The following is a 27,803-nucleotide window of genomic DNA, read 5'->3' on the forward strand; positions in this document are numbered from 1 at the left end:
AGACCACTACAAATGAGAAAATTTTTGCACTGTTATACAATTTAATAAATCAGAAACTGATGACAAAGTGCTGTATTTTACTTATCTCTTTTTTTCAACCAAAATTGCTTTGCTCTGATTAGGGGATACTTGAATTAAAAAAATGTTCACAGGGGGTACATCACTGAAAAAAGTTTGAGAACCACTGCTCTAAGGGGTTTTATAGGCAGAATCAATTGTATTCTCATTATCTGCATTGTTAGCTGAGTCTTACGAGCAGTTTCAATATTTAGAACGCACAGACGTGTGTTCTGTTCTTACCTCACAAATGATGGATAAACATTTTTTTTAAAAGTGCAGTTACCCCCTTTAAAACCTCTCAAAAAAGTTTACATTTCATTAAACAATTTCTTAGCAATTTATGTCAGGGTTTCCCAAACTGAAGGTGAAGACCTATTTCGGAAAATTCGTATTAATTCCGTGACTGACGAATGTCAGAAAATCAATTTTTTGTGACTTCAACAATGTGTAGTTATTGTTTGCAAACCTACAGTGGGCCTGATTCCTGTTTGTTGATGTTTTGTCCTTGATAAAGTGGTTAAATGTACAACACGAAACAAAGAAACCAAATTGTTTTTAGAAACCCTGCCCTAAAAGTACATGAAAATGCAGAACTTTTTGCATCCCTGCCTTTTGCTTTTACGATCCCTCGCATGAGACTCTTTGTCGTCTCTCGTTGGTGATGTTGGTCCATGCAGCGCTGCAAGCAGACTCCACTCACCACACTGTCCTGCCAGCGTTCCTGACCCACAAGGACCTGTTCCACTGTGTCTTCGTTCAACACTGTCTAAACAAGAGTAACATATGTTACAGTCTCATTTAAGACGGCGCATCTGTTGTTATTTCATTTGGTCGGTGGTGTCGGGTGCTCACCACCGGGATGGAGTTAATCTGCTTTGTGGACAAAGAAAACAGCAGCCTTCCCAAATGTTCAACATCTCCCACTTTCCACTTGGATGGATCCCTAGAAAACAAACATGTCACTTCTCACAGATTACACTACACATTACATAAAGAGAATTAGGGTCACGCTGAAAACTATTGAGGGCCAAATGAGAAAAAAAATGATCAAAATAAATTAAATTAATATTAATTTCATATGTATTTGATTTGAATCATAGTTACACACATTTAAGTAATTTAAATATGCATAGTAGTTTTCAGTGTGACCCTTGTGCTGTTTGGGCCTGATTTACTATTACCACACACTAAACAGCATACAAAACTGTGTGTACTATCAGTTGGCATGTTGCGTGTGATCTACTAACACTGTGTGTACAATTCAAAGGTGGTGCAGACCGTCTTATTTAAATTTTGCATGTACTACGGGACATCACCACGGAGACACGCCATCATTCACTGCACAATCATTTAATCACACACCTCCCTGTGATGTTTGCTACGTTCTGAAAATCAGAATTTTCCCTCGGGGACAAATAAAATATATGATTGATTGATTGATATGTTTTCAAACATTCAGGAGAAATATACCACTTTTTAAGGGCATTTTAGACACAGTCCAAAGTGCTTTTACAACAGAACCCTCTTTTTTTCCCTCAGAGCTGAAGGTGTGCTCATGGGAGAGAGGCTGCACTTACTGTGCTCAAGACGCCAAAAAATGCATACTTCAAAAAGTTTTTTTAAAAATAATAATAAATACGCATTACTCATACCGGCCGCAGAATCCGATCAAGCAGAAATTGTGCATATTGGCTAGCAGCCTTTTGTGAAAATAATTTGTCTGGGAAAAGAACCAGGCAGATGATTAACTGAGAATCCTACATACATCTGTTTGTGAATGTTTGTATTCTATGCCCGCTGCAACCGTTTTCTGGGTATCCTTGTAATCATTACAAAAGCAGAGTCTCTGCAGGTTTCAACAAGTCAAATTTCAGACTGATTTAAAACCACAAGGAAACAAATTAAGTTCCAGGCTGGAGCCTATAATATCCATCCATCCATTTCCTGCCGCTTATTCCCTTTGGGGTCGCGGGGGGCGCTGGTGCCTATCTCAGCTACAATCGGGCAGAAGGCGGGGTAGCCTATAATATATATATATATATATATATATATATATATATATATATATATATATATATATATTCCTTGTGCACTAATTGACTGAAAGAGCACGCACTTGCACTGCGGCGCAAGCACGATGATGTCACGTTATCAATGGGAAAATGCCTTTTTAGACAATATGATTTGCCTGAGCAGCTAGGAGACACCGAGAGTAACAAACAGTAGAAAATGGAAAAGAAAGAACAGATTTTCAATAATAATCTATTGTAGCTGAGATAGGCTCCAGAGCCCCCCGTGGCCCCGAAGGAAATAAGCGGTAGGAAAAATGAATGGAATGATAAAAAAACATTAAAAAAAAGATTATTTTTTTTAAATTTCAACTTGGGACTTCTCACGGGCTAGATTTTGGACACTGGCGGGCCGTAGTTTGGTGGCCCCTGGAGTAGTGTATAGTTTGAAATACTATGTCGTTAGTCTCTATGTGATAGTGGTTGAAACTACAACAAAGATGGCGGGGAGAAGACACAGTCAATGCAGAGGCACTTAAATAAGACCACAAAATAGCGCTCCCTGAAGAAACGGTCAGAAAGCGGCTTGAAGATGGTCTGTAAAACAGTATATATGCAACATTTTGACCAAACACACCTATACATATTATTAAGACCACGAGGAAGTGCTTTAAATGTAGAACAAAATCAAAATATGATCTTTAAATTAAAATGTTTGGATTTATACTTTAAAGTAATTCATGCAAATTTGCAAAACTTTTTTTTCACTCTAATTTACCCTATCATGTCTTTCTGGGTGAGCATCATGCTGATATCTCTCAGGGATTCTTTGGGAAGACAGAAACTTTTCATCTCCTCCAGCCGCAAAGCCAGAGCACCTCTGTCTACCAGATCCAGACTGTCTCTTTCCAAGAAAGGCAGAAGAGGGCCCAGGAAGTCCAGAGTTGCACCATCAATCACACCACCGATAAGCCTGGAAGAGTCCTGTAGAGACCCACAGTCACATAATGAATATGAATAGATGATTAGATGTCAAATGTGAATCAAAGTACACGTCCGGTATTGGTATGTGTGTCCAAAAAACGTTTATATTCTCATCAAATTATGACATCCCTAATAGGTCTAATTATTATGTGTATTTATTGATTCCAATTACTTCATCATCACTCAATATTTCTTTCAATGCTCAAAGGGTGAATGCATTAGGCAGCTTAGTTTGAAAGATGCTTAAATGTGTTGTTGTATACTTAATGCAGTTGTATGATGTACAGAGTGTATGATTTGGTAGTCTACCAGTTCGCCTAGGGCCCCCTCGGCTATGTTTGTCCGCTTGTAACGGGGTAGGAGGAGGAAATCTGCAAAGTGTGCCTGGACATAGTCCAGAACAGCCCTGAAGGATGCGTTGGAAAGCTCATCCATCATTGTCACTCTGAGAGAGAATATAGCAAGCAGTATATGTTTTTAGATGAACTGTAAAAAAATGCAAAGTAGTTATATGACATGTCAAATAAGGAAACACTTGCGGTAAATGTTGCAGAAAACCAAGGGCTCAAATCGTTGAGATCCACTTCAGGTTGTTCTCTCAGTTCTTCTATGACACATTTTCGCTTAAAACAAACAGAACAGAAACAAGTTAGTAGTGAAGATACTTTTGTCAATCTAACAGGATTCTCATCGAGTGAACAATATTGAGTAGAGCACTTGGCCCCTCACCAGAGCAGGTCGAAGGTGTCCTGGCAGCATAGTAACAAAGTGGAGCAGCGCTGCAAAATCACTGTCATTGCTCCTAAGTCTCAGAAAGTCACATGTCATCCCGCCTCCAACATAGCCAGCTCTCTACAAGCACAGAAGTTGTTATTGTATTACTGCCCGCCACTCGCTTTGCACAGACGCGCTGCGCGTAGGACACTGCAATTGCATGAAGAAGCTCATGTGAAATGACAATTAATGAATGACAGGGCGCTTCATATACTATTTTAAAGCAAATATATTCCTAGCCCCTTTTTGCCTCTTACTGTGCCCTGTGTTGTGCATTGTTAGTGCTGGTCTTGTAAGTGGGCGCAGTGGGTTTTAATCCCGATTCTAGATGTGTCAGGATTTTTTTGATTTTTTTTATAATTTTGTTATTTTGCACAAAAAAAATAATATTGAACAATTCCTCTATTATGAAATCGTTTTAGTGCTACATATGCACCTAATTAAATTCACGCTTGATTAAAAAAGTATAAAAATAAATCCTTAAATAAAAAAGGGAGAAATACAAATTGAAAAGGGGGGGGGGCTCAAAATAAAATTCTGCTTTGGGCCCCAAGTTAGCCTGAGGGGCCCATGCTATGGATTGCTGAAAAACAAAGTCTACTCTTAGCAGGAACACTTGCACAATCTAATAATATCAAGTACAAGAGCTGCATAAAAAAAGTTTGTCATTAATGGAGACCAAATGATGACTTTAATCTGTTTGATTGATACATTTTGTTACAATGTTCGATACAGTGGGGCAAAAAAGTATTTAGTCAGCCACCGATTGTGCAAGTTCTCCCACTTAAAATCGTGACAGAGGTCTGTGATTTTCATCATAGGTACACTTCAACTGTGAGGGACAGAATGTGAAAAAAAATCCAGGAATTCACATTGTAGGAATTTTAAACAATGTATTTGTAAATTATGGTGGAAAATAAGTATTAAGTCAACCATTCAAACTCTCACTGATGGAAGGAGGTTTTGGCTCAAAATCTCACGATACATGGCCCCATTCATTCTTTCCTTAACACGGATCAATCGTCCTGTCCCCTTAGCAGAAAAACAGCCCCAAAGCATGATGTTTCCACCTCCATGCTTCACAGTAGGTATGGTGTTCTTGGGATGCAACTCAGTATTCTTCTTCCTCCAAACACGACGAGTTGAGTTTATACCAAAAAGTTCTATTTTGGTTTCATCTGACCACATGACATTCTCCCAATCCTCTGCTGCATCATCCATGTATCCATTTTGGTATAAACTCAACTCGTCATGTTTGGAGGAAGAAGGATACTGAGTTGCATTCTTATTTAAACAGTGTACATTTTCAAAAACATAAAAATGGATACTTTTGAAGAGGTTGGGGTATTGTTTCATTTGCAATCTGGGAACGTCACTACGAATAAACATCTTGCAGGGAGACTCAAAAAAGAAGTTAGAAGAGTGACTGCGGAGCAAAATTTACTCAAACTTTACACCAATGCATATCCAATAGATATATTATATAGTGCAGTGGTTCTCAAATGGGGGTACGTATACCCATGGGGGTACTTGAAGGTATGCCAAGGGGTACGTGAGATTTTTTTAAAATATTCTAAAAATAGCAACAATTCAAAAATCCTTTATAAATATATTAATTGAATAATACTTAAACAAAATATAAATGTAAGTTCATAAACTGTGAAAAGAAATGCAACAATGCAATATTAATTTTTGTGGACATGTTCCGTAAATATTGTTGTTAAAGATTTCTTTTTTTGTGAAGAAATGTTTAGAATTAAGTTCATGAATCCAGATGGATCTCTACTACAATCCCCAAAGAGGGCACTTTAAGTTGATGATTACTTCTTGGTGTAGAAATCTTTATTTATAATTGAATCACTTGTTTATTTTTCAACAACTTTTTATTTATTTTTATATCTTTTTTTCCAAATAATTCAAGAAAGACCGCTACAAATGAGCAATCTTTTGCACTGTTATACAATTTAATAAATCAGAAACTGATGACATAGTGCTGTATTTTACTTCTTTATCTCCTTTTTTCAACCAAAAATGCTTTACTCTGATTAGAGGAAATACTTGAATTTAATAAATGTTCACAGGGAGTACATCACTGAAAAAATGTTGAGAACCACTAAAATATAGACCACAAGGAAGCGTTTTAAATGCATATCAAAATCATCATGGGTCGCTTTCAAAATTATGATATTTTACTTCGACAATGTCAGAAAGGTATACAGTTGTTTTATTTATTTCCTATTGTGGTTGTAAGACAACCAAACTTCAAAACCAGCTCTCACTATTAACAACACCTTGGAATATAAATAAGGGGCACTTTGTTGACCCGATTGTTTTCACCCACAAGCTTACCAACATTTCATATCAAGCACCCTGTTTTACTGTATATTCATTACCCATTTACATTTTACAATTTTTTTGGAGTGTCACAGTAATACAGGGCAGAGTGGATGGTTCCGTTTTAGTTGAAAACGTTATTTAAGACGAGAGACTTACCTCAACAAACTGCTGGTGATGTTTTTAAAATGATGCATCCATTTAAATAGAAGCTGAGCCTGCACAGACAGAAAAGGTGTCTTGAATGAATAAAATCAAACAATATTTACTATGAGGCCATAATTAATTAGAACCTTTGTAATAATATACCAAATACAGTATTAATACAGTATATATATATATATATATATATATATATATATATATATATATATATATATATATATATATATGAATTTTTTTCTTAATTATTATTATTTTATTATTTATTTTTTGGGGGGGTTTTATTTTTTTTATTATTATTTTTTGTATTGTCCTCAAAAATGTTTCAAAAGCTTACGCCAGTTTTCACACTACTAGGGGGTTTCATTTAAAATTCAACAAGCACTCACAGTGAAAAAAGACACCTTGTTATATAACTTAATGACCAGATCTGGGAAGTATTGAATTAAATGTGCTGTTGTTACTGTAATAGAGTAGTTTTTTTTTAAATATGTTTTTGTTTGTGTTTTTAAAATCTGTACCTGTATTTTCACTTGAAAATGTATTTCTTTTAAGTTACAATATTGTACTTTGGTACTAAAGGAATAAAGCACAATAATTAGTACATGCTAACTAGACACTTGTTAGAATAAGCATACACTTCATGATTATATTCCTTCATATATATATTTATAATTATCCACAGTGTTTTATGATCCAATTGTAAATCCTCACACTAAGAACAAGACAGCTATTGGATGTTAAGAGGTAATGTATAAGTTAACAACCTGGAAAAAATCGATGTTTAATGTACTTTAAAAAAGTACATCCTACACAAACTCTGCGATGAGTTGGCAACTTGTCCAGGGTGTACGCCGCCTTCCGCCCGAATGCAGCTGAGATAGGCTCCATCAACCCCCTGCCACCCCGAACGGGACAAGCGGTCGAAAATGGATGGATGGATCCTACACAAACTCAGCATATTTAAGTTAGTACAACTTATGTTTAAACCTTTAAGTTTATGATACCCAAACTACAGTACAAAAATGTATACGCCGCTACTTTTTACCCAAGTTTTTAACCCGGCGGTTTATAATAAGGTCCAACTAAACTATGGATTTTTATTTGCTAACAGCTTAATTGAGGAATAGATCAAACAATGTAGTGAAATGAGTCACTTTATGAAACTGTTCAAGTTTAAAGTGTTTACAAAGTACAAGGAACTGAATAATCTTAATAAACATCTTGAACCTTAATAAAAAGTTAAAGTTAAAGTACCAATGATTGTCACGCACACACTTGGTGTGGTGAAATTTGTCCTCTGCATTTGACCCATCACCTTGATCACCCCCTGGGAGGTGAGGGGAGCAGTGAGCAGCGGTGTCGCGCCCGGGAATCATTTATGGTGATATAATCCCCAATTCAAACCCTTGATGCTAAGTGCCAAGCAGGGAGATAATGGGTCCCATTTTTTATAGTCTTTGGTATGAAGACTATAAACCGGTATACATCTGTAGTTTATAGTTCGGGGCAACTAATCTATGAAAAAAAAAAAAAAAGTTTCCCCTAAAATTTAGTAGGTGGGGCTTATCGTTCGGAAAATATGGTATTTCATTATTTTGGAAATGCAGGTTTGCAGTGCATCCGTAATTATTATTGTACACTACCATAGACAAATCTGGCTAACTATAAGACATATGGTAATTTGTCCGTACTGATTTTAAGAAGCGACAAAAATATATGTTTACAGTATTCCATCCACTCAAAGTATTTTGCTAGGGGGGGGTTGCCCACATTTGAGGTCCTCTCCAAGGTTTCTCATAGTCATCATTGTCACTGGTGTCCAACTGGGTGTGAGTTTTCCTTGCCCTTATGTGGGTTCTTCCGACGATGTCGTAGTCGTAATGGTTTGTACCGTACTTTGAGACATTTGTAATTTAGGGCTATATAAATAAACATTGATTGATTGATTTATTAAGGATTGTAATAATGTTGTAATTGTGTGTTACTGTATGCATGACCTTCATTTTGGGGGCTGAGTGCAACTAAAACAACTTTAAATTTATTCAACCAATGATACAAACATTTGGGTTCCAATACCCCTATTTTCTGGTGGACAAAATATTTCACCCGATAACATGTTAGAGTTGTTGTGTTACATATGTGATACATTCATGCTTGGTATGGTATAAATTATCACCTGCGATTTGAAGTCCTGTCAGCTCTTACCGTACAGGTGGTGAAGGCAGCCTAATAGACCCTTGGCTGTGACAAAAAGCTATTTAACTTTGCTATTATTAATTTATAGTACATTCCTTCACACTTCTGTGTCAGAGCCAAACTAATTAGCGTGATGGAGACTGGCGCCGACGGAGCATTAATATCCTGGAAGGCTCATCTGAAGCATATCCAATGCCTCGCAGATTAATAAGAGTGAAGCTACGAGAGTTAATTGTTCACTTTTTCCTCATTTGTACAAGCGTGTGGGAGCCTATTGATATGTGCAAAAAAAGTTTCACAAGATAAAGTTTAATGTGCACCTGCTGTGACGACCAGTCAATGTCTTTGTACAAACTGATGTCTTTGGGGAGCTGTTGCCTCTGCACGGCCTCACTCAGTTTCCTCAAAGGGATCAATGGCAGGAGACAGTTTACATGCTGAGTGATGTTTAGCGAGTGTCGATATAAAGCCTGCTGGTAGACAATAGAACACATAACAAGAGCCACAAAACATCAATAAAGGGGAACTGCACGTTTTTTTGGAATTGTCGTTCACAATTATTATGAGAGACAAGAACACACGTCTTTTTTTTAAAAATGATTTTAAAGAGGATAAAAAAAATGCATGGAAGATGCGGCTGATGGTAGTCACCGTTGTAACCTTCAAATCCCTATAAAACCACTTCAAAACCCTCCATCACCGTTTTGTATACACACTGCAAGTATATATATATATAATGTAGTAACAGACAGGTTCATAACAGTACATATTTGGTCATGTTATGCATTGCCGGAACTAATGTCTAACTATGGTATTTATTTCCCTTTCCATAGCAGCGCAGTTCAAACATCCGGCAACAAATGTCTGTTCCTACTTCCGGGAACAAGCCCAAGTGTGTTCTAATCATGGCAGAATTGGTACTAAACAACAAGGTTCATTATTTTTGGACAAATGACGATTCGCAACCTTATCTTTTGGAAGCTGAATATGCGAAGGATGAACTCCTGCTTCTATAAACGTTTGTAAAAGTGAGCATGAAAAGAAGGTGAGACGGAGCAGACGAAAGAAGATAAAGTGAGGTCGGCGTGACTTTGATGCTGAAAATGTGGAACTTGGAGCCAATTTTTTTCGACATAAATGGAGTGCTTAACTAAGATCAACTGGAAACGACCCTGCAAACTATCAATCAAGGGAGTGACTTTAAAAGGGATTATGATATACAAAGCACGTCATGCGTGTTATTACAACTACATAGGCTGTCAAGCTAGATATGTAAAATCAAAACATGAAATAATACTTTACAGATACTGTAATATGGATGTTCATGTTTTTCAGTGAGTACAGATTGGCAACATTGGGTTGCGCAGTACAAACTCAAACACGATTCGGGTGCTACCTAATGTCTCGCCGTAGCTACCTCAAGGCTAATACCATAGCATGCTAGAAAAACAGTTCCTCAGTGTTAGTTCTTACATTAACTATGTCGGTACAGTTTGGTTATTATACAGGTTACAGAATGTAAATAAAGTATTGTTGGCGGGTTTCGAATGCATTTTCAAAGTGATTTGGAGGTAGAATTGATTGCCCCCGTTAGCTGCATTGCTAGCCACCTAGAATGAGCCAATGTTTATATGTAAAAATGCGCAAAAAAAAAACAACCTTTTGTCTACTTGTCTCTCATAAGTATTGTGAACAAATTTCCCAAAAAAGTGCAGTTCCTCTTAAAAGCTGGACAGTTAAATAATGTGGAGCAGTGATTCTCAAACTGCAGTAGGAAGCAGTATCATCATATAACAATAGTATTAAAAGCACTATTGTCTGACAAATTTGTATCATTTATATCAGTAAATATATATTTTTATATTTATAAATGTGGTACGCGTGCCACTAGAGGTACGCAGGCTCCATCTAGTAGTACCCCGAGTAAGACAGTAAAATATTTACTGTATATGGTGTGGATCTAGAGCAATGATCTCAAATTGTGCTTAGTGGTACACCAAAGAAGTCAGTAAATATGTGTTGTATATGGAGTATTGTTGTTGATGTTTGTGCATTGTGTCTAATGTTACAATGGAAAAAATATAAAAATATACTTAAAACTTCTGCCTTGTTTTAATGAATACTTAGGCCTACCACAATACAGTATTTTAATGTTGGTATTTATGGTGGGACTTGGCAAGCAAAGATTTTTCTGAGGTGGTACTTGGTAAAAAAAAAGTTTGAGAAAAACTGATCTAGAGACTTAAGCGTTGAAAGTAAAAACATGTGTGTCTTATTTTTAATACTATTATGAGTGGAGCCCTTTGAGACCCCCCAAAATTTTAGTCGGATATTTTTTTCGCAAAAAAAATTATAAATAAATTTAATATTTTGAATTATTGGTATTTTGAATTATTGACCAGTTAAAGCATGGGTGTCAAACTCTGGCCCGCGGGCCAAATTTGGCCCGCCGTGTAATTTCATTTGGCCATTGAGGTAATATCAAATTAAGATTAGATCTGGCCCTCCGGTATATACAGCGGCGATGCCTCTGTAACACTGCATTCACCGTTGATACTCTATACTTGCGAACCCTCAAAATTTTCCCGGGACACTCCCAAAGTTCAGTGCCCCTCCCGAAAATCTCACGGGGCAACCATTCTTCCGAATTTCTCCCGATTTCCACCCGGACAACAATACTGGGGGCGTGCCTTGAAGGCACTGCCTTTAGCGTCCTCTACAGCCTGTCGTTACGTCCGTTTTTCCGCCATACAAACAACGTGGCGCCCCAGTCACATAATATTTGCGGCTTTAACACACACAAGTGAATGCAATACATACTTGAGCAACAGCCATAAGGGTCACACTGAGGGTGGCCGTATAATAAACTTTAACACTTTTACAAATATGTGCCACACTGTGAAGCCAAACCAAACAAGAATGAAAAACACATTTCGGGAAAACATCCGAACCGTAGCAAAACATAAACTCAACAAAAGAAATACCCATAACCCTTTGCAGCACTAACTCTTCCGGGACGCTACAATAGACATCCCCGCTACCACCGAACCCCGATCCCCCAATTTTTATTTGAATGTTATTTGATATGCCATTGATATTTATTATAATTTGAAACTCAATTTTGCATGTGACCATAAAGTTATATAAGCCTTGCTTGTTTAATATTCAATGCAAAACTTGTTTGGGTCCCTATTAAAAGGTTAATTTGTTCAACCTTGGCCCGTGGCTTTGTTCAGTTTTAAATTTTGGCCCACTCTGTATTTGAGTTTGACACCCCTGTATTAAAGGGTCCAATTACTTCAAATCAAATGTTCCACTTTTAATTTTTTGGGAGGAAAATATTGCATACTGTGTATGTTTGACATACAAAAATTAAGTTTTCTTTGACAAAAATTGAATAAAACAAACAAATAAAAAATATATAAAGAAATAATAAAAACTTGTAATCAACGGATTGATCGGAAGTGGATCTAGAGCAGTGATTCGCAAACTGTGCTTAGTAATACTTCAAAGAAGTCTGTGAATATGTATTGTATATGGAGTATCATTGTTGATGTATGTGGATAGCCTGCAATGTTACAGTGGCCCAAAATATTAATTTATTTGTTAAATAAAACTTCTGCCTTGTTTTGATGATTTAGGCCTACCACACTACTGTATTTTAATGTTGGTCATTATGGTGGTACGTGGAAGGCCAGGTCTTTTCTGACGTGCTACTTGGTGAAAAAAGTTTGAACACCACTGATCTAAAGACCTAAGCGTTGGAAGTAAAAATATGTATGATTTATTTGTAACACTTTTATGAGCGTCGTCCTTTTGGATCTCCCATCATTTTAGTGGGATTTTGGTTTTCCATATAAAAATTCTAAGCTTTCATTGACAAAAAAGGGCATAAAACACACATATTTAAAAAAAAAACGCCGCCCTGTTTTTAATGACTATCGAGGCCTACTACGCTACTGTATTTTCTTCTTTCAAAAGTCTTTTTTTAATATTCAACAATACGCTTCTGTATGTCAATATTGGTCATTATAGTGGTACTTGGTGGAAAAAAGTTTGAGAAGCACTGATGTAGAGAAAGTAAATAGCATCACCTCCTGCATTGCATGGTACAGCATTGCTTTATGGCCAGGCTTCATTTCAGTCAGCATGCTTTTCCAACACTGGCAGTGGGGGCTTTCATTGATCTCAAACCAGTGGAGGTTGCTCAGCACAGCAGGGGATAGACCAGAGTGTAAAGGCTTCAGTTTACACAAAGTTTCCACTGTCAGCTGCCGGGAAGGAAAACACACTTGACACTCTGAGGGAAGCTGACTAGTGTTCTGCAAACACGTTCTCCAAAATGTATACTTACATTAGTGTCTTTGGAAATCTTGGACAGTATTTGAAAAGCCTGGAAAGATGTTACAGATAGGGATCAAACCAGAAAGAAAAGTTTTCATCCAAAATGCCTTCATCATCTTTAGTCAGGATTAGTTCAAGTGAAAGCCAAAAACAGACTTTTAGTCCTCGGACAGAGTTTATTGACTTACAAGTAGGGCTGGGCGATTTGGCCTTTTTTTAATATCTTGACATTTTTATGCCATATCACGATACACGATATATATCTCAATATTTTGCCTCAGCCTTGAATGAACACTTGATGCATATAATCACAGCAGTATGATGACTCTATGTGTCTACATTAAAACATTCTTGTTCATAACTGCACTAATATATGTTCGTTTTAAACTTTCATGCAGAGACGGAAATCACAACTAAGTCAATTGACTTAAACTGTATTTATTAAACAGTTATTAAGCAGTGGCACAAACATTTATGTCATTTCCAAAACAGAAAGTGCAAGATTGTCAGAGACATTTTAAAACAAGCTATAAGTGCACTTTTGTGCATGATGTCACTAAGATGACATATCAAAACAACACTAAATTAAAGTGCACTTTTTAAATAAATAAATAAATAAATGGGTTATACTTGTATAGCGCTTTTCTACCTTCAAGGTACTCAAAGCGCTTTGACACTACTTCCACATTTACCCATTCACACACACATTCACACACTGATGGAGGGAGCTGCCATGCAAGGCGCCAACCAGCACCCATCAGGAGCAAGGGTGAAGTGTCTTGCTCAGGACACAACGGACGTGACGAGGTTGGTACTAGGTGGGAATTGAACCAGGGACCCTCGGGTTGCGCACGGCCACTCTCTCAAGCCACTGCAAAAGTTTAAAACAACTAAAGTGAAGTGAATTGTATTTATATAGCGCTTTTCTCTAGTGACTCAAAGCACATTTACATAGTGAAACCCAACATCTAAGTTACATTTAAACCAGTGTGGGGAGCACTGGGAGCTGTTGGGTAAAGTGTCTTGCCCAAGGACACAACGGCAGTGACTAGAATGGCAGAACCGGGGATTGAATCTTGAACCCTCAAGTTGCTGGCACAGCCACTCTACCAACCGAGGTATACTGCCCGCCATGCACAAAAGATGTCACACAAGATATTGCAATAACTGTCAAATAAAAATGAGCTGCATAAAAGGAAATTAAACAATTAAATGGTGGGTTACTCCGGACGTTATCTCTTTATGTTGTTCACAATTTTTTTATACGATGTTGATGTGGAAATGGTTGCCTCTGCATTTTGTTGGTGTGGCACCGAATGGAGATGTTGAAATGCGGAGTAAGCACTCTTCATTCTCGAGCAGGTGACTTTTCAAATGATGCTACATATTAGCAGTAATGCTATTTTTCGTAGCAACGCTTTTGCCCCACACTTGACAAATTACGGTTGTCTGTTCGACATATTCCCACTTGAAGCCAAACCACCGGCAGACGATGGAACCCCTGCTGTTTTTCTTGGGGATTCATTTTTCCTTCATTTGTTACCAGATTGGTACCCTCTTTCTCTCGTATTACCACTCGCAACACAGCTAATTTTACCCATGCTGCTTCCTCTCTGCTCCGCGAGGGCGTACACGTATGTGACGTATGACGTGACAGTATTTAAAGTGTGTAAGAAGGTGCGCTTGCTGTCTGTGAGAAGGAGAGACAAGAAAGAGTGAGAAGACCCCGTAGTCTAATGCCAGCAGCTAAAAGCAACTGTGTGAGAACGTATACTCGAATATCACAATATACTCATTTTCAATATCGCACAGAGACAAACCCGCGATATATCGAGCCCTACTTACAAGAAATACATTTTTGTAAAAGTAGCATACAATTAGGAATGGGTACCCAATTCCTAGCGGATTTACCTCAAAATAAATGGTGCCATTTTTTGATACCTTTGTTGTCACAACCAGTTTCAGACTTGGCACTAGCTCAAGCATTTGGCCGGGAAATATTTTAATGAAGCACTCATAGTGGACTTAGCCGCACTGCCTCTCGTTAATGTTACACTTTTTCATGTCAGCCAATTAGAAGAAGGTGCATTACAGTACAGTAAGGCCCAAGGTTGCTAACTGTCCCTTGAAAAACGGAATCATCCCATATTGAATCGTCAAGGGACGCCCTGTGTCCCGTATTTTTATGGCCATACTAGTGTGTGAATGTGAGTGTGAATGTTGTCTGTCTATCTGTGTTGGCCCTGCGATGAGATGGCGACTTGTCCAGGATGTACCCCGCCTACCGCCCGATTGTAGCTGAGATAGGCGCCAGCGCCCCCCGCGACCCCAAAAGGGAATAAGCGGTAGAAAATGGATGGATGGAAGAATAATTAATTATTTGACAAATATCAATAAATACTGAATGACAACAGCTTCTAAGAAGTAAGCCAATCGATGCCAGCGTCTCATTGCTGTTTGACTTTTCCGACATCTTTGAGCAATAGCTTTGTCTTGGCTTTCAATGGGTCTTTGCCAGGCGGCAGCGAGCAAGAGTTGTCCGCCTAACGGGCAATCAATTCAATCATTCCAAATGTGTGCGGATGTTCAGAGATTGTTTTTGTTCAACGACAAAGCTACATGAGGCGATCATGTATGTGCTAGCTCGCTTTTTAAAAGTGTCATTTAGCAAACCTCTTGTTGTCATCATAATGTCTTGTCCTCAAAACACTTGTTGTGTATCTAAGTTGTTGAACATAAACATACTGTGTCCAGCTTTATGATAATGACCCTACACTTTATAAGAGTGACATTACACTTTGTGATAGTGACACTACTTTTTATGATAGTGACACTACTTTTTGTGATATTGACATTACACTTTATGATAGTGACACTTTATATCACGATTGAGACACTACACTTTATGATAGTGACACTACAGGTAACTGGTGATACAGTAACTCACCAAAACGTCAAATAATATTTCCTTCTACTCTTTGTAATTTTACAAGTGTTCGGTTTGGACATGATTATTTTAATTAATGTAATAATTACCACAATTTAGCATAAACACAATGAGTGGAGATCTGCTTCATGAATAAAGCACAAGTGAAATGGAAAACAGTATAATCCAAAGACATATAGCTCACCTCTCCTTTGTTTTTGTCAATGTTGCTCTCATACTGATGAACGTAGGAGATATGTTCTTTCATAAAGATGAACATTGATTTGTTCTGTTTTAAGTTAAGCAGGACAATTTTTTTTTTTTTTTTCCTGTTAACTTTGTTATTTTTGCAGGCAAAACTTGATAATCAGGGATGGGAATTTTCCACGGATCCGCGGAATTCCGCCGATTTTGGCACCGCCAGGGTAATTTCTGTGAACCGTTTAAATCCGGGGAGAAAATTGTAGGGGGGGTTAGGTACTCTTGGTTTTTGTCTCTGCGTTGACCTAGTTATCAGTACAAGGCAGAGAATTCCAGCGAAAAATATAATGCCAATGTGTGAAGGCACCAGATTGGCTAGCTCTACTATCAGCTGACATCATCAATAGAGAATGTTGCACCACGGTACTATTATTGTGACACACACGCAAACAGGAAGTGGATGACGTGTTGAAGTTATGCCAGACGGCACTTAGGAATACGTTGATAACATGTTTTGTTATTGTATTTCACTGCTATAATTTATTAAAGCAACGTGAACAAATAGAAGATCGTTCTTATTTATAACAAAACATGGACTTTATCAAACGGAGTTTGCCGACATCGGAATGCAAACAACGCATGAGCGAGCGGCGAATGCATTCACGCCATTGACCGAAGAGTGAGTGAGTCATCAAAACAAAGAAGGTGAAACGCAAACCAGTAAAACCAACAATGGAGGTACGTTGCCCTATCGCAAACTGTGAATACACGGCTCGGCACAAAGAGGCGGGAGTGGTGGCGGCGATGCTGAACATCCATGCGACCACACACACTGCAGCCCCCAGGGAGCCACACATGAATGCTAAGGTAGAGAAGCTCAAGCGACCCTCCATCGCGTTGGCGGGAACGGCCGAGACGTGGTCATATTTCTTAACCCATTGGGATGAATACAAAAGAGGAACCAAATTAACCGGTTCTGACGTAGTCACGCAACTACTCGAGTGCTGCGAGGAGGAGCTAAGAAAAGACCTCACTCGCGCAGCTGGCAAAAGCCTCGTATATAGTGATGAAAAGGATGTTCTTTTGGCTATGAAAGCACTCGCCGTCCGTGCAGAAAACATCATGGTGGCCAGGGTGGCCCTATCCAACATGCGGCAGGGACACGAGGAGCACATCAGGTCATTCCACGCTCGTTTAAAGGGGCAGGCTGGCACATGCAAATAGAGGACTGTGGCCAAATGAATGATTTCACAGAGGAAATACTGCGCGATGTGATCGCTCGGGGCATAGCAGACCAAGAGATACAGCTGGATTTATTGGGCGAGAAAAATCAAAATATGCCATTAAAAGACATGGCAGAGTACATTGAAGCTAAAGAATCAGGGAAGCGCTCAGCCTCACGCCTGCTTGACGCCCAAAATACAGACTCGATCAGCAGTTCATATCGGCGAGGGAAACAGCAAGACGTCCGCAGCAAAGGGGGCCAAAGGGCAGAAAAAACTAAAACGAAACCTGAGGAGCCCTGTGTCTATTGTGGTGGAACAGGTCATGGCAAGACACCGCAGTGGCGCGTCCTGCGCGCTGAATGCCCTGCATATGGCAAGACGTGCAAGAAATCCAATCGGCAAAATCACCTCGACAGAGTCTGTCTGGGCGGCCGCCCATCCAGACCCCCACCAGAAGAGGCTGATGGGGCGCGCGAGAAACAACAGACAGCAGCGCACGTAGAACTGTGCACACTCACAATGGACAGCGCCCACGACAAGATCTGCACACTGCCCTTGGCCTACCACCTTTATGATGATATGTGCGACAAGTGGACGAAACGCCCATCCAACCCACAGCCATACATCCGCCTCACCCTCGCCATCGAGCGTGAAGATTACAAAGCGCTGGGACTCGACCTTCGAAAGCACACCCGCGCTGTAACCCTACTCGCCATGGCTGACACAGCGTGCCAGAGCTGTCTGATCGGCGTCAAGGTCGCCCAGCAACTAGGTCTGAGCACAGACGACCTCATCCCTGTATCAATGACCATGAGAGCCGCGAACAATGAAGGTATACGCATCCTTGGGGCCGCCATCATCAGATTCGCCGGCAGGAGCAGCGACGCCCGGAGGCTGGAAACGCGCCAGATCGCATATGTGACCGACACCTCAGACCGCATATTTCAGTCTCGCACAGCCTGCGTGGATCTCGCCATGATATCTGACAAGTTCCCAACTCTGGGTGAGGTCAACCTGGCGACCTCGGAGCCATGTAACTGCCCCTGACGCGCAGAGCCTCCGGTCACACTCCCCATGCAAGCTACAGAGGCCAACAGGGAGGCGCTACGGGCGCACCTCCTGAAGCTGTATGCTCAGAGTACTTTTAACACATGCCCTCACCAGCCCCTGCCCAGGATGTCTGGCCCACCACTTTGCCTCATTCTCGATAACGAGGCAACGCCAGTGGCCCACCACACACCCATCCCAGTAGCCATACACTGGCAGAGCGAGGTGAAGGCTGGCCTCGACCAAGATGTTCGTCTCGGCGTACTGGAGGAGGTGCCGGTTGGCACACCGGTAACATGGTGTCACCGCATGGTAATATGTGCAAAAAAGAATGGAAAGCCACGGCGCACAGTTGACTTCCAAGCCCTGAACAAACATGCTGTTCGTGAAACTCACCACACACAGTCCCCCTTCCACCAGGCGAGGCAGGTGCCCAGTGGCATGTACAAAACTGTATTCGACGCCTGGAATGGCTACCACAGCGTCCCATTACACGAGGATGATCGCCACAAGACAACGTTCATCACCCCATGGGGGAGGTACTGATACCTCTCAGCCCCGCAGGGATACATAGCGTCAGGAGACGGCTACTCACGGCGATATGACGAGGTAGTCACGGACATTGGTAACAAGACCAAGTGTGTGGACGACACATTACTGTGGGCTGACGACATTGAAAAAGCCTACTTCCAGGCCGTGCGATGGCTCGACGTCTGCGGCAGGAATGGCATCATCCTCAACCCTGAGAAGTTCGTCTTCGCCTCTCCCACAGTGGACTTTGCCGGCTTCACCATCACCATGACCGACGTACGGCCATGCAGTCGTTACCTGGATGCAATCAGAGACTTTACCCGGCCACGAAACATCACCAACGTCAGGTCATGGTTCGGCCTTGTCAACCAGGTGGCTTATGCCTTCAGTATGGCCGAGCGCATGCAACCGATCCGGAAGCTCCTGCAGCATCGCGTGCGCTTCGAGTGGTCCCTGAAGCTGGAGGAGGTCTTCCGCGAGTCCAAGGCGACGATCGTCCAGGAGATCGAGCGAGGCGTCCGCATCTTTGACAAATCCAAGCCCACATGCCTCGCGACGGACTGGTCAAAGGAAGGGGTCGGCTTCTGGTTATTCCAAAAGCATTGTTTATGCCTTCTGTTGCACTAATGGCTGGAAGGTGACCCTAGTTGGCAGCCGATTTACCCACGCAGCTGAGTCCAGATACGCTCCCATAGAAGGCGGGGCACTGGCAGTCGCCGACGCCTTGGATAAATCACGATACTTCGTGCTGGGCTGCAAAGACCTCATCATAGCTGTGGACCACAAGCCCCTCCTCAAACTCCTTGGCGACAGGGCGCTGGACGACATACCCAACCCCCGCCTTAGGAACCTCAAGGAAAAGACCCTGCATTACCGCTTCCGCATGATACATATACCAGGCATGAAGAACAGAGCCTCTGACGCGATGTCACGCAGACCAGTTGGCACTCGGAACCCATCACCCATGGTCTTGCCGGACGACAGTGTCGCCATGATGGGCCACCTTCCACCCAGCACACACACCGACATCCTGTCCCTCATACGACAGACAGGGACTGCAGACAATGGCGATGAGGATGACAACGGTGATGACGAGAGTGGCGACCTGACCTGGTGCGCTGCAGGACTCGACTAAATACGGTCCGTGACATGGGACCGCGTCAGAGAGCCTACCAGCAGCGATGACGATATGCGCGCGCTAGAGGAGATAGCGATGGACGGCTTCCCGGAGTCCAGGACAGAGATGCCCACAGCGATCCGTGGCTTCTACCAGTACCGCGAGGACATCACGTCGATGGACGGAGTAGTGCTGTACGGGGACATAGTAGTGATACCACCCTCCCTCCGCGACGAAGTACTCGATGCCCTACACGCCGCTCACCAGGGCGTCTCCATGATGACTGCCCGTGCGGAATCGTCTGTGTTCTGGCCAGGTATGACGACCGACATCCTCACAACCCGGGCTAACTGTGAACACTGCGACCGTATGGCACCTTCTCAGCCTGCGGCGCCACCAATTCCCCCCATTTTACCTGTGTACCCCTTCCAAGCTATATGCGCAGACTTCTTCGTCCATAGGGGTGTACACTACCTAGTAATCGTGGACCGTTACTCCAACTGGCCACTCATATCCAGGTCGACTGGCGGCGCAGCAGACATCATATGCCACCTGCGCCGAGCCTTTGCCACGTATGGGACGCCTGAGGAGCTAGCATCTGACGGTGGACCGGAATTCACCTCTGCCGACACCAGATCCTTTCTATGCAGATGGGGCTTGCACCACCGCCTTTCGTCTGTAGCCTTCCCCTACAACAACTGCCGCGCGGAAATCGGCGTTAAGACTATGAAGCGGCTGATCACGGACAACACTGGCCCGAAGGGGGAGCTGGACACTGACTCTGTGCAGAGGGCGATACTACACTACCGCAACACGCCCGACCCTGTCACAAAGCTCTCCCCTGCGATGTGCATCTTTGGCCAGCCCATACGGGACTTCATCCCGATCCCGCCCGGGAGGTACAGGCCCCATGCAACATGGCGTGAGACACTGACGCTGAGAGAGGAGGCCCTCCGCAAACGCCACATCCGTACAGCCGACAGTTGGGGGGAGCACACTAAGCGCCTGCCACCCCTCAAAGTGGGGGATCACGTACGCGTGCAGAACCAGACAGGGCCTCATCCCAACAGGTGGGACAGGACTGGCCGCGTCGTTGAGGTGCGCCAGCATGACCAGTACGTCGTCAAGATTGATGGGTCGGGCAGGGTCTCCCCTCGGAACCGGAGATTCCTGAGCAAGTTCCTTCCTGTCCACGATGAACTGCCCACCCCCCGATCCATTCATGACGACCTGGCAACCCATACTGGCATCCCGCAACCTGTTGCACTGCCTCTGCTGCCTGACCCCCTGAGTAGTTTGGCGTTACCTGCGAAGGTGTCGAAACCCCCTGTATCATCACGGCCCACCTTCCCAACTCATTGAGAGGTCCACCGCGCCTGCGACCCCAAATCGCAGTACCCCCGCCAGGCCGTCGCCTGCTCCTGCGGCCCCATCGACTGCCTCTCCCCAGTCGCCCGCTACACCATCAGCCGTGGGCCTGCGCCGGTCCACCAGGAAGCCCGGCGCGCCTGCCTGGCATAAAGACTATGAGATGGGGTAACATTTAAGGGGTTTATGGGTGGTGAATTTTAGTTCTATGTTCCTCATCACCATTTGTTATGTTCTCACTAATGATTATCACATAATTTCTGCTTATTATTACTTTTCAGCCTTGGTTTACATATGTTAAAGGCTCAGGGGGAGATGGAGAATGTTGCACCACGGTACTATTATTGTGACACACACGCAAACAGGAAGTGGATGACGTGTAGAAGTTATGCCAGACGGCACTTAGGAATACGTTGATAACATGTTTTGTTATTGTATTTCACTGCTATAATTTATTAAAGCAACGTGAACAAATGGAAGATCGTTCTTATTTAATCAACCAATGATATTGCCCGTTATAGGCGTCTGCACGCGTCGTTTGCCGACAATATCTAGTCCCTTATCCTCAATTATTGTGAGCGTTTCTGAACTCGTATTCTGTTTACAGTGGTTGTTTTTATCGGCAACTAATCTGTAAAGAGAACACAGTAGCTCTCACTCAGACGAAGTCTAAGCTCATTGTGTTTGTGAAACTGCACCAATTTCCTCAGAATTTACAACAAATTTGACGGCGTGGCGCGTTTGGAAGACTGGACCTGCCAGCAACCTCAGGGTTCCTGGTTCAATCCCCACCTACAACCAACCTCGTCACGTCTGTTGCGTCCTTGAGCAAAACACTTCACCCTTGCTCCTGATGGTTCATGGTTAGGGCCTTTCATGGCAGCTTTCACACACCATCAGTGTGTGAAAGTGTGTGTGAATGGGTGAATGTGGAAATAGTGTCAAAGCGCTTTGAGTACCTTAAAGTAGGGCTGGGTGATATATCTATATATACGATATATCGCGGGTTTGTCTCTGTGCGATATAGAAAATGACTATATCGTGATATTCGAGTATACGTGCTCACGCAGTTACTTTTAGCTGCGGGCATTACATTACAGGGTCTTCTTGCTCTTTTCTGTCTCTCCTTCTCACAGACAGAAAGCGCACCTTCTTACACACGTCACATACTGTCACGTCATACGTCACATACATACAGTATACGCCCTCGCGGAGCAGACAGGTAGCAGACTGTGTAATGTTAACTGTGATGCTAGCAGAGCCGTGCGAGTGGTAATACGAGAGAGAGAAAAAGGTGCAAATGAAGGAAGAATAAATTCCAAAGAAAAACAGCAGGGGTCCATCATCTGGTGGTGGTTTGGCTTCAAGTGGGAATAAGTCGAACAGGCAACCGTAATTTGTCAAGTGTGGGCCAAAAGCATTGCTACCAAAAGTAGCATTACTGCTAATATGTAGCATCATTTGAAAAGTCGCCTGCTCGAGAATGAAGGGTGCTTACTCCGCATGTAAACATCACCATTCGGTGCCACACCAACAATATGCCGAGGCAACAATTTCCACATCAACACCGTATGAAAAAAATAGTCAACAAAAGAATTTAATAACGTCCGAAGCAACCTACCACATAGCGAAGGACAAACACCATTTGATTTCCTATTATGCAGCTCATTTTTATTTGACACTTAAAATGTCTGACAATCTTGCACTTTCTGTTTTGGAAATGACATGAATGTTTGGGCCACTGCTTAATAACTATTTAATAAACACAGTTTTGGTCATTTTACTTAGTTGTGATTTCCTTCTCTGCATGAAAGTTTAAAATTAGCATATATTAATGCAGTATGAACAAGAATGTTTTAGTGTAGACACATAGAATACAGCTGTGATTATATGTATCAAGTGTTAATTCAAGGCCAAGGCAAAATATCGAGATATATATTGTGTATCGCGATATGGCCTAAAAATATCGGGATATTAAAAAAAGACCATATCGCCCAGCCCTACCTTGAAAGTAGAAAAGCGCTATACAAGTATAACACATTTATCATTTACCATTTTCTGCCGAGAATTATTTGTGATTTGTACGTTTTCAGAATGTGCTTCTTCTATTTTTAGCCAAAGTAAAACGAAGAAAACAACCTAAGTTGTCTTTATTTTTAAAATATCATGCCCTGATTTTACCATTCCGACCTACTTGGGAATAGATTTTCCTCCATGCTGCCCCTAGCTGAAATGAGTTCAACACCCCTGCTGTAGATGTTGCGCCATGTGCACAAATTGATGAACGTAAATATACTTAGTCCCATACATAATTTCTTCCTTGGCGATTCAGTTAATTTTGACACAGTTACACTAAGATTCTGTAAAGGTGGAAACTCGTAAAAAAACAATACGGGGAATAAACAACCTTCTTGCTGACCTGTGCTGAAGAATATCTGTGTATTCCAGGTTGGGAGAGGAGCTCCAGGAGTTGTTGGGAGGGAAGCGATAGTGAAAAGGAGGCTCCTAACTTGGGGAGAAGAGGACTGAGACCAGTCAAGTCTTCAGGAGCCATAATGCTGGCATTCAGCGTCTGCACTGTCGGTATCAACCAGGACGAAAGCTATCCAAATGGCAAAGTCAAAAATGTAGTAACATTCAGAGGATGTTTTTTTTTTTTTCTGCAGATGCACTCACCCTGCCACTGGCACTAATGATGCCCTCAGAGAGGCACTTGAGCAGCTGCCTCTGGAGAGTGGACGACACAGCTGAGTCGTGAAGAAATGAATGCAGGTCAGTTGGATCTAGGTAGCATGCAAGGACGCCAAGTCTGCAAAACAACATTCAAACTATGACCAAGACATACTGAAGGTATGATGTAAGCTCATTTCTGTATTACACTTAAATGTAACCATGTATTCATTTTCCAGGAACCATTCATTACAAACTGTAAAAGTGTCACAGGTAAAAAAGGAGTACTTTTGTTTTGAAAACATACTCAACAAAATAGTCGTTCTGTAACTTGTAACCATGGAAATGTGCGAACACTGAACTGCCTCACCTAATAACATCGTTATCTGTGAGATTTTCATTCTTGGTAAAAATGGTCCGAACAACGTGGCGTCCTCTCACACCATCCAGGCTACTGTTGCCTAGCAACTCCACCAAAGGGGTGAGCTGAGATAGAAAATAGTTCATATTACTTTGAAATGGCTGACGCTAAAGGAACATACCGAAGGAGTGCTAGCATCCCCCAACCTGTTGTGAGATCAGTTGCTGAAAACAACTGATAGGAAGGAAAGGCAGAAGAGGGAGAATGGAACTGAGGAAGTATGGTGGCCAGGTGGGGACATCACCCAACACACTAGACTGCAGGAGTCTTTTCACAAATGCCTTTTTCTGTGGCGACTTCATCCCTGAGCTGTGGTCACGAATAGCAGTCAGCCTTCAAAACAAAGACAAAAAAAGTCTATCAGGAAGACACTGATTCTAACCTTTGCGTAGTCAGCAACTTACACGCTGTCGTTGGCCATCAGAGAGGCTGGGAAGCTCATGATGTCAGAGACAGACATGAAAGGGATGAACTGGGACAGGTCCACGAAGAGTTCTGGGGTCACTTTTGGGAATTTATGGATAAAAGCAGCAGTCATTGTTTCCAAGGCCTGCAGCTCTTTTTGAGAATCCTGGCAGGGGAGAAATTAACAGGACAAAACAGATGTGGGTTCAAAAAAGATCACTGGTTATACAATCAAATTTGATTAACCACATGAGAGTCTAAAGTTAAGCCCAGATGTATTTGGAAAATTTTAACTTTATTTAACACCACAATAACAAAAGAGGAGAAATATAATCTTAAAGAAAAATTAAATTTAAAATATTAGTACGTACGTATCACACTTGGTAAATGGTTGTACTTGTATAGCGCTTTTCTACCCCTTTTTAAAGAAGCCCAAAGCGCTTTGACAGTATTTCCACATTCACCCATACATTCACACACTGATGGCGGGAGCTGCCATGCAAGGCGCTAACCAGGACCCATCAGGAGCAAGGGTGAAGTGTCTTGCTCAAGGACACAACGGACGTGACTAGGATGGTAGAAGGTGGGGATTGAGCCAGTAACCCTCAGATTGCTGGCACGGCCACTCTCCCAACTTCGCCACGCCACTTGAGACCTTCGGAATTAAATTATGGAATGGATTAAGGAACGCAATCAAACAATGTACTAATATCATCCACTTCAAGAAACTCTTCAAACTTAGAGTTTACAAAGTACAAAGAAGAAGAACCATGATAAACATTCTGAATTGATCTAATGCATCCATTCATTTTCAAGATAATCTTACTCATCTCACCATATGAAATATAACTATCTTACTTCACCAATTATTATGTATTTATTGATTTATTTTTATTGTTATTACTTATGGAGTGTATTGTGAATAAATTGAGAACAGGAAATGAACAAAAGTTTTAGCAACTGCTATGTAAAGGAAAAGGGGTAGGATTAAATAAGCTTTGCTTCTTCCTACTTCTTTTCGAACATGTTGAATACAGAAACTGGAAATTGTGATGTATCATATTATATGCATGCATGTTTAAAATAAATTCAAACTCAACTCCACTCAAATGTGGTTTTCCATTTTTGTTTTTAATTTTGTTTTAAGAGGTTTCACAAAAATATGACAATGACTATTTATGAAATATCTACACAATTGGGCATTTTCCATTGTGCAAAGTGGAATTGAAAAAGATGACGTTTTCCTTGTAAATTTGTCAAGTACGTTAGAAATAAACAACTAAAATAACAAATATATAAAATGCATTGAAAAAAACGTGTCTTTTCCCAAGAGATTAAATGTGAAAAAAGGTATGATAATTGTAAAAATAACATAATCCACCAGACCAAATATAAAATTTTTGTCAATACACAATTCTTATATTAGACAAGAAGACAGACGTATTTATATAAAAAAATGTTCATGCATTCTAACTCGTAAAAAAACACAAATAATTGTCCGCTTATAATTAAATCAATGGGAGGTCCTCTATTACGCTCTTTAGACCTCTAAACAACATCCAAAAAGCAGCAACAATACTTCATTAACCAAGTATTAGCCAAACATACGCAATAATTAAAGTACTCATAAATAAGAACAGTTAAGTAATTTATGGTTTGCCTAAATTAATTATGTATTTTTTATTTTTATTTTTTTCAAAGGTTCAAGATTTTTTATCATAATTGTTCTTCTTTGTACTTTGTGAGCACTTGTAGTTTGAACATTCTCTTAAATTTAATCATATTTAATCCAACTTAGACTCAGAAAGGGTGAGAAAGACACAAAGAGACGCTTGGTCTGCGCTTAGCTCCACCCCGTTTTTTCTTTGTGAGTATTATGAGTCATTTTTCTAAATGGAAATATATAAACATCCTAGCAGTCGGCTCTGTACTGACAGCAGACAGTGTGCAGTAAGTGATGTTTGATTATATTTGTTGTCACTCATGATGCCTGTAATGACTGGTAATCAGTGATTTTAGCAAAGGAAAATGCGAACATTGTGATGTTTTTTTTTTTTAAATGAATGCGCCACTAAATTCTTAAACTGATCAAAATATGTCAATATTACATGTTATTATAACTTTGCCATTTATTACATTACATATATAGTTAGTGTGTGTTCAAAACCTAATGGACGTGTTTAGATGTTTTTAGAGCACTTTATAGGCAGAACAGAACGACTCACATGTGCTCCATTGTAAGCAGACTTTTCATCGCATTTATTTTCCATTTAGCATGCATTAATAAAAAACAGATGTGTTCTTGTCTAACATGATTGTGAATGATTGGCAAAATTCCCCAAAAAGTGCAATTCCCCTTAATTTGGATTAATCTGAATTAATCACAGGCTATTACAGTACTTGTTTGCATAATTTCAATTAACTCCAAAAAGACTGTTTGGACACAAACACAATTATATTGTTAGTATGTCATCCAGGAACATTTTTAAATGTTTTACTTGTATGCACATCATTTGCTCAATAGTTTAATCTAAAGTCCAGAAGGGGTGTACAACCCCAATCCTGGGCGGATCTTGCATGAGAGGAAGAGAAGGAGTTGCTGAAAATGCAATTGATCCTGTGGTCAAAGTTGGAATTGAAACAAAACACACTTTAAGATATTTTCTTCTTGTGGATAAAGTGGATAGCGCACTCCCCCAATTTGTCACGTTTCATGTGTCATTTAAGTCAAGACGATTGGGGCCATATAAATCTCCCTTCTTACTGTATTTTGGACAACCTGTGCTGCCTTTCAGGTAACCATCTGAATGTGCCGTCAAACTAAATTGTGATTACTCTGCGTATATACATGATTAACGTGATCATTTTTGCAATAATATACATTCAGTACTCTTCTTTCTTGGGTCTCTTAGCACACAAAACATGTATTCATATAGATTAAAAATGTATATTTAATCCCAAATTATCAAAATTAATCCACACCAACCCGGTGATTAATCTGATTTAAAAAAATGTATTACAGTTT

At 41.0% G+C, this 27,803-nt stretch overlaps 1 protein-coding gene across 1 annotated transcript in view; it reads right to left on the reverse strand.

The window, feature by feature from the left end:
• LOC133548234 (stereocilin) overlaps positions 1–27,803 on the reverse strand; it is a 53,444-nt gene that overhangs the window by 13,695 nt on the left and 11,946 nt on the right. The window contains exons 8-22 of the mRNA XM_061893553.1: positions 24,778–24,944; positions 24,520–24,706; positions 24,323–24,438; positions 23,959–24,091; positions 23,702–23,884; positions 12,877–12,915; positions 12,617–12,793; positions 8,843–8,992; positions 6,321–6,379; positions 3,783–3,903; positions 3,589–3,676; positions 3,363–3,496; positions 2,848–3,053; positions 913–1,003; positions 655–826 (exon numbers count right to left, since the gene is read on the reverse strand). Coding sequence (XP_061749537.1) covers positions 655–826; positions 913–1,003; positions 2,848–3,053; positions 3,363–3,496; positions 3,589–3,676; positions 3,783–3,903; positions 6,321–6,379; positions 8,843–8,992; positions 12,617–12,793; positions 12,877–12,915; positions 23,702–23,884; positions 23,959–24,091; positions 24,323–24,438; positions 24,520–24,706; positions 24,778–24,944 — 2,023 coding nt within the window. The remainder of the gene's footprint in view (positions 1–654; positions 827–912; positions 1,004–2,847; positions 3,054–3,362; positions 3,497–3,588; positions 3,677–3,782; positions 3,904–6,320; positions 6,380–8,842; positions 8,993–12,616; positions 12,794–12,876; positions 12,916–23,701; positions 23,885–23,958; positions 24,092–24,322; positions 24,439–24,519; positions 24,707–24,777; positions 24,945–27,803) is intronic.

The sequence above is a fragment of the Nerophis ophidion genome, linkage group LG02 (genome assembly GCF_033978795.1).
Source record: "Nerophis ophidion isolate RoL-2023_Sa linkage group LG02, RoL_Noph_v1.0, whole genome shotgun sequence".
In the NCBI taxonomy this organism is placed as follows: domain Eukaryota; kingdom Metazoa; phylum Chordata; class Actinopteri; order Syngnathiformes; family Syngnathidae; genus Nerophis; species Nerophis ophidion.